Genomic DNA, 7,859 nt, shown 5'->3' on the forward strand with positions numbered 1-7,859 from the left:
TCAATTACCTCAATGAGATATGGCAAATCAAATTTGCAGATGTTATATCCAATTATAATATCAGGGTCCACTTCACGGATAAAGTCCTACAAACAAACTCTACCAATCAAGATTAGAAGCATGTGCAAAAATAAGTTAGTTTTGTTTTTTAGCAGTTTTGCTCCAATAGAACAGGACCATGAATCTATGATGTCCTATTATGCATTACTATATTCTCCTTTGTATGCATCCAAGGAGAACATAGAAGTTTCTATCGTTCAAACTCCTTGGATGAATCGAAAGGGAAAGTACTGAAAGCAACCACAACTGCCACAAGACTATGTAATGAATCCATTATCTCTTTATCACAAATTCACAACATGAGGAAGTGCACTTCTGTTGATAAGTGCATCATGAGCAAGACAATAGAATAGAAAAGAGCAAGATATCATGTACGTAAATAATGAATATTTTGAAATTATTTGGTCCTATATACTTAAATAAAAACCAAAGGCTGCATTGACAGCTTGAGATTTTATATATCAATTGAAAGGTTAACCCAACTAATATCCAACAGTAAAGTAATTTTTTATATGAAACAAGAAAAAATAAAATAAAAAATAATGAATTTGTGAGCATTTAGACCATTTGGAAACATTTAGCTTTATGTTTGCAATGAAAAATTTAATAAATGAGCAACAACACAGAAAAGATAAACAAAAAAAAAAGAAAAAAAAAATAGAAACAACTTATCAAATATGAGAGAGTGAGTCTAGCTCAAGAGGCAAGTGGTTGGGTGGGAAAAGGAAAGGTTCCAAGTTCAATTCCATGTACCCATAATAATAATAATAAGGTTTTGAAATACAACAATAACAATAATAAGGCTTTGAAAAGGATCAAAACATGCTAAGGTTTTGAAATACACTAATGACCAATAACAGCATCTGTAAGAAGGAACCATTTATTCAGAGGTGGAAGGCTCCAAAACAAGAATAATAGTAGATTAACATGAATTGAGGCCAGAAACAACATCTTAGGCATAGTGGAATGATGAAAATGCTTTATGTGGCAGGCCTTTAGTGGTTTGGATATAAGGCTTTGCTGAGTTCAGTTGACTTTTAGATTTTCCCATTCTTGCTTTCCCTCATACATTTTCCTTCAATACAATTTATTATTTATCCAACCATTTAAGAAACTTCTATCAGAAATAATAAATCCATTGGAATTAATTATAGAGTGCAACAAAGGATGAAATATCTTTTCAAAATATTCAAAATCTTATCAAAAACAAGAAAACAAATCCAAACTAAAAATAAAATAAGATGCAAAGCTGAGAGGAATGGAAAATTTCAGGTTGTTGCTTTTTTCTTGAAAAGTAGAAAATCTTTAACAACATAAAAAACCAATGGGTAAATAGATTGTTAAACAACGTATAATTCTTCTTGAACGTAAATTGTACTTATGCAAATGAAGTAAAAACTTTACTTCTAATAGTGCACATGCCTCAAATAGTAAGGGGGCACATTTTTGTAAGGTAAAATAGAAATACTATCATGACAGAAAAGATACCCTCCAAGCTAGCAAGACTTCTCTTTCTGTTTCAAATGACATCACATCGACACCAACTATTGGCGAACATGACTTAAGGGTCATAACATTACGGACAAACGGCTGATCCTCTCCTTGCAAAGTAACAAGATTGGCCACCTAGAAAGAAATAACTAATATTATTTACATAAAAAAAGAGAAACAAAATCACTACCACATGGCAACAAATTTTTATTTAAATAACGATGGTAAGGAATTAAGAATTAAACCTGGATAACAGGATCATGGGTTGGCTCAGGAAAATGGCCTTTACGACCAGCACACTCAATGTCAAAACTCAATATGCGGAATGGAGCCATTTTTGAGAATTCACCTTCTGGGATATGGCTGGTCAACTCTGAGTACCTAAGAATAGTTGTTAAGGAAACAAATATCTCCAGAGGAGAATAGAATCAAGTTGAATAAGGCTTTCGGGAAGCATCTATTAAAGGGGAGATATTATGCCCTCTCATGCATGAGGATACAAGCAATCAAACTCTAACTGGCAATAAGACAGGTTCTTTGCTGTTTTCTTATATTTTCCAGCAGGAACTTCTATCCAATTTCCTCCAACAATGTTGCAATCAACCATGAAACGAAGAGCAAAAAGAACATTGCTTTCATATGTCACAAAATTCTTCATGCCAAAACCTTCAATTTGTATGCCTCTGTCAAGAATACCTGTCATTTTTATAAGAAAATGTTGAAAGTGGAGTAAGAAAATATAAGTTTTGTTATAATTAAGAATGAATTTTGTTAGAGAAGAAAAGTAAAATAAACTTATTAAGATCGGACCTCCTGATACAAGAATTAGAAAATAGGCAAATGTGATCATGTCTATCAAAAGAAAATTACAAAAGCATAATGGAACAGAAAAATGAAAAAAAATTTGAAAAATGGATTAAGTGGAAAACCACCATAAATATTATGATAAAAATAAATATGTTTCCTTGAATAGAGTTACTTAAATGTACAGAACACATCTTAGTGGATGGTAGGGTGGGTGAACAGCAGTTAATAAATCTTAGGTTTTTACCACGGCAGCTGGTAACCATTGTTGGCAATGCAACAACAATTTTAAGGAAAGGGTGGGAACTCTGCAGCTGATAATACATAATGCTCCTTTTCTGCACCATTTCAATACGTCGGACAAATTTGGGAACCCTACTGTTCCTATTGACCTCCCTCATCCTCCCCTGATGCACCATAAAACCCAATTATATTATAGTGAACAAAGCAACTAAATTAAAAAATAACATTTCACCTCAGGCAGGCTCAAATCCACAAAAACACATATTGATCAAATAGTAAACCAAACATACCTCGAGAACCTGATGAAAACGAGAGATATCGTCGGGTCCCATTCCTGGAGGACAGCTGATGTAGAAATATGGCTCAAATCCATGAACATTGCAGCAAACACTATGTCCTAACCAATAAACAATACAGAAATTCTTTAATTCCCATGGAGCATAGTCCCAAGAGCGTCATTATATTCCTAAAATAACTGTGGCATGATTGTTTTCAAACTCCTAGATACCAAACAAAGTAGTACCACAATGCCCATTATTTAAATATCCTCCAAAAGAGTGATACACAAAAGATATCTTGTTGTGGATTTATAATTATCAGAAAAGCTTATGATAGTTTTATCGTAATGCTACCATAATGCATCTAAGTACTTTTATGGAGGTACAGATCATAACAAACAGTTTCCAAATGCCATGGGCTGAGTCTATGGAACAACTAGTTTGAATATTAGTTTTTTCACTTTTGAGGACCCTATGGAACAACTAACTTTCCATAGGCTGAGTCTGATACAACTATTTGATTACTTTCCATGCGACAAACGACTAGAGAGTTGAGAAAAAATCAGCATCCTGAGAGAAGGTTATTCAAAATTTGACCATGCTTTGTAAAAAGTGGATGAACTGTATATCTATATAGATATTGAAATTCAGGCTCCAAAAACCCATGGAAAAAGGTATATAGTATGCTGATAAAATCAGATAAAATCATGACAAATTACGTGAACTATGAAGAAATTAGACACTGGAACTGCAAATTCTAGTTCCAAATTCAGTAATTTAAATAAGTTAAGACCCCCAGCAACACTGATAGAACACCGGGAAATGGAGAAAAGAATATGACCAATCGTAATAAGAATTAAATGAGAGACAAAAACTACTTTCTGTTTGTTCACTGTGAAAATTTCAATTTTCCTTTACTCATTGCGACTAACCTTCCCTGGTGACCCCAAAGATCCGGATAATTGCCGCGGAGCCAGACGAATTGGGCATAAGCTCCTTGTGACTCTCCCCGATCACATAATCAATCTCCAGCTGCTGAAAAACTACAAAACAAAACCAAGAAAAAAGAAGAAGAAGGAATACATAAACTAACATGTAAGAAGAAACCCTAGAAATTAAATGAAAAGCATGAGGTTGAGAGGATACCGATGCTCTGGGACGAAGATAGGTAGGCTGAGGAGAGAGGGGGACGAGCCCACTTTGAGAGGCGCGAGGCGAGGGCCCGGCGGTCCTCGATGTCGCGGAGGATGTGCTCGTCCTCGAGGATGAGGGTTTCTTCGAGGAAAACGTCCTCGTCGAGGTCTTCTTCCGCCAAGGGTGAGGATGATGCTTGGTGCTTGGGCTGAGGCTGCGATGGAGACGGCTGCGGCGGCTGAGGGCGTTTCTTGGTGGCTGTGGTGGCAGGCATGGCTGGGTGGATGGAAGAGTGCGGAGTGAGAGTGGAGGGAGAGAGGGAGGGGAACACTGGATTCCCGCCAGTTTTTGGAGTGATTTTGTGATCTGGTGATTGCGTCACGTGCATGTCACTGACCTTTTTGGTGGGACAAGAAAAATTATTATTATTATTATTATTTATTAAGAAATAAGAAAAAAAATTGATGAAAAATTTATATTGGTATACACCAAAACTCTTTTTGCATCACGTATTTACACGTTTACTTAAAAATTAAAAACTTATTATCACATCTCCCCTACAATTTTAAAAATACTCAAAATACTCTTTTCATTTTTCCCCCACAAACCCATCTTTTTCTTCCTTTTTCTCTACATCTATTTCTTTTCAACCATTAACCCTATGAGAAAATAATTTTATATGGAACTCATTTGATAATAAAAGAGTATGTAAAGCACGTTCACAGTCATTTGTAATTTTTTTACACATTTTGTTTGAATCCACATGAATATCTTGTAAAGTTTATTATTTATGTAAGTTTTGACAAAAAACTTACTGAAAAAATAATTAAAAAACAATTAAAAATAATTTAGAGATGATTTAGAAGTACGAAAGATATAGACCTAAAAGTCCAAATAATGAGAAAATGTTTGAAATTGGAAAGTTAGGCATAATAAAAACATCCAAATGCATAAGGTTGGATGTAGTTCAATTATTTGATAGATACGGTGTCCAGATATATGGTTTTGGATATTACAAGATTGATTAAATATACAATTCTGAACATTTTAAGTATGTTTGAAAGTACAATGTTGGACATTTATTAAACATGTAAACCTACAATACCGAACACCATTTGCAACACCCCTTTCTTCCAACTAAAAAAATGTAAAAAATATTATAATATATATATCCATGCACTTGTACCATCATTAGAAATGATTAGTTGCTTGTCCATGAATGAGAAACACTACTTTTTGGATATATTTTGTCAATGTTATGGAGAGATTAGAAGAGAATTAATGAAATGTAAAGAATATGGTAGTTTAGGGATTTCATCATTAAAAGGGTGGATGCAACGAGAGTTTTGATGGATGCAAATATAATTTCCCAAAATTTATTAGTTAACAATTAGAGGCAAAATGTTGTTTACTTGTATTATCGTCAAATTTTTAGGGCTATGTTAACTTTCTCATAATTCATTTTTTAAGTTGACTCAACATTCCACTAAAGAGAGTCAACTAAACTACAGTATCTCGTCATTACATCGAGATAAAAATTAATTAATTCTAATTTAATCAATTCCTGTGATCTATGACATTCTATACACCATGTGTTAACTCCATATGAACTGGTATTCATAATTTAATGAAATAGATGTTATCAACCTTTCAATATTATCTCTACAATCCTTAAGTTTCAAATCATCCTATTATATGATCATCTAACATACTCTAGCTCACCAAGAGCATATGTTAGATTCCACAAAAATAGTTACTACAAAAGTCATAAATTTCATAATCATAAGTCCTTAAGATACTAAAGGGGATACACTATTTCAAACCTATGAGATATCACGGTGTTTATCTCGAAAATACCTATTATCACGTATTTTAATCAATAGTGACCTGATTTATAAGGAATATATGATCATCTTAAAATTTTACTTGTATGTTGAAGTCACTGAAGACTTCAACATCAACTTAATATTCTTTTAAGGTTGAGAGTCCATGTAACATAACATTGTAGTGAAATCATAACTACTCAATAGTCAATGTTACAATTTACCATAGGTTTTGTCCAATGTATAACTATACACATTAGTACACTCACTATAAGAAAATCATTTCCAATGGTCAAGATAAGTCAACCCTCTAATTATGAAGTGGTTTACAACCTTAGATGAATTTCCTAAGTCCATGAATCAATTATGAACTACTCATTAACTTGAAATGAATTCATGACTTGAATCTTCCATATAACTCCTAATGCACCTAAACCATGTATAATGCAAGTGATGTAAACTAGAGTGCTCAAATAAAATTTAATGCAACTAATGGGCATAATAATGGAAACCCAATTCTGACTTTGTTACTATATATCTTGGTTTTAAAGACTTTATCCCAACACTTTCTCTGTTCTTTAATTATTTATTATGATTGTTGGGAAACTCCTATTAGGATAAAGCCCTTAAAAGCATGACATGATGTAACAAAATTGGAATTCATTATTTATTTAATGATATTGTAACTTTACTTTTATCTATCATTATTTTATGCATTACACTTTATAAGCATTATGACTTACATCTTTTACATTGTAGTTGATTTTGGTGCATTAAGAGTTATACGAAATATCCAAGTCACGAGTTATTTGAAAATAAATGACTTGGTGCATTGATGGGTCTAGTTACGAAAATTGTGACAAAGATTGCTTGGATCCTATATTGATTATTATTGATGGACCAGACTGCTTAAATCTGTTTACATTCAAAATAATAAATATTGAACTCGGTTAAATTTTTTTGTAATGTATAATTGTTGGATGACATGTGGGCTGAGTGGAAGGTTGTCAAGAAAAAAATGTAAGTATGGGTCTAGATATTAACATTAATTGTACATATGTGTGCTATCTAATTATCAGCTTATTAAAAATGATCAATCAAGCTAAATAATTATTGGGCTTTTAAGATATCTCTTAAGTGGCATGGACTCTGCAATGTGTAGAGACCATATATTTTATTTTATTATTTATGATGGACCAATAAATAAAATAAAATAAAATATACTACATATATAAATAGGGTTATGGTCCCCAATTTAAACAAAATATATTGTCATTTACTTACATCTCATCACTAAGTGAATTAAAGTTCTCATTAATACATTGTTTTAGATGTTGAAGATCTATAACCCTACTTTTGCTTCTCAATGGATTTAGGTATCTATCAAATTTCTTGGTGATTTAACATAAGACCTTGGTATCATGAATAAAGTATTTATCACCTCTCAATTTATCTTTGTATCTTGTTGAAATTATTGACTTTGGTGTCGTACATTGATAATAACTTTAGGACAAAGTGTCTACATGTACCTCTCAAATCAGGCCAACTTTTCTTTATCCTTTTTTAATTTGTCTATTTCAATGTTGATTTATTGTGGAATTTATGTGTTTAAATTTATGAGTTTTTTGTTACCGTGTAATAATCTCCTAACAAAAAGGACACTTAAAAAATGCTATATAAAGGTTGCCATTTCACATGGATCATGTCCAATTCGCATATGCATGAAGCTAGATTGCTTTCTCCTTCGTTTTCCATTATAGTGATGCACACTTCAAACCACTTCTCTCCATGATCAACCAGTTAGATTGATTTCCAAACTTCCTCCATAAACATTGAAACTCATCCTTTATGGCCTTGTAACACTCAAAAGACCATCCAAGAACAAGCATGACAACATGCACACGTGTTTCAATCTATTTAAGCAAGAAACAAACGATTGCATGAGATATGCAGTTGTATCTCAAGCTTGAATAGCTTATTCACAAGTAACTTGTCATTTTAGTCCTTATCATTTAGACCTTCACTT

At 32.7% G+C, this 7,859-nt stretch overlaps 1 protein-coding gene across 3 annotated transcripts in view; it reads right to left on the reverse strand.

Moving 5' to 3' along the window:
- Positions 1 to 4,364, reverse strand: part of LOC117912627 (DNA polymerase delta catalytic subunit) — a 77,288-nt gene extending 72,924 nt beyond the window's left edge. For all 3 annotated transcript variants that reach the window (XM_034827304.1, XM_034827301.1, XM_034827305.1), the window contains exons 1-8: positions 4,023 to 4,364; positions 3,809 to 3,919; positions 2,889 to 2,995; positions 2,603 to 2,762; positions 2,052 to 2,247; positions 1,797 to 1,932; positions 1,549 to 1,686; positions 9 to 86 (exon numbers count right to left, since the gene is read on the reverse strand). In XM_034827304.1, coding sequence (XP_034683195.1) covers positions 9 to 86; positions 1,549 to 1,686; positions 1,797 to 1,932; positions 2,052 to 2,247; positions 2,603 to 2,762; positions 2,889 to 2,995; positions 3,809 to 3,919; positions 4,023 to 4,284 — 1,188 coding nt within the window. In that variant the 5' untranslated portion in view covers positions 4,285 to 4,364. The remainder of the gene's footprint in view (positions 1 to 8; positions 87 to 1,548; positions 1,687 to 1,796; positions 1,933 to 2,051; positions 2,248 to 2,602; positions 2,763 to 2,888; positions 2,996 to 3,808; positions 3,920 to 4,022) is intronic.
- Positions 4,365 to 7,859: the final 3,495 nt, after the last annotated feature.

Source organism: Vitis riparia, chromosome 4 (genome assembly GCF_004353265.1).
Source record: "Vitis riparia cultivar Riparia Gloire de Montpellier isolate 1030 chromosome 4, EGFV_Vit.rip_1.0, whole genome shotgun sequence".
Taxonomy (NCBI): domain Eukaryota; kingdom Viridiplantae; phylum Streptophyta; class Magnoliopsida; order Vitales; family Vitaceae; genus Vitis; species Vitis riparia.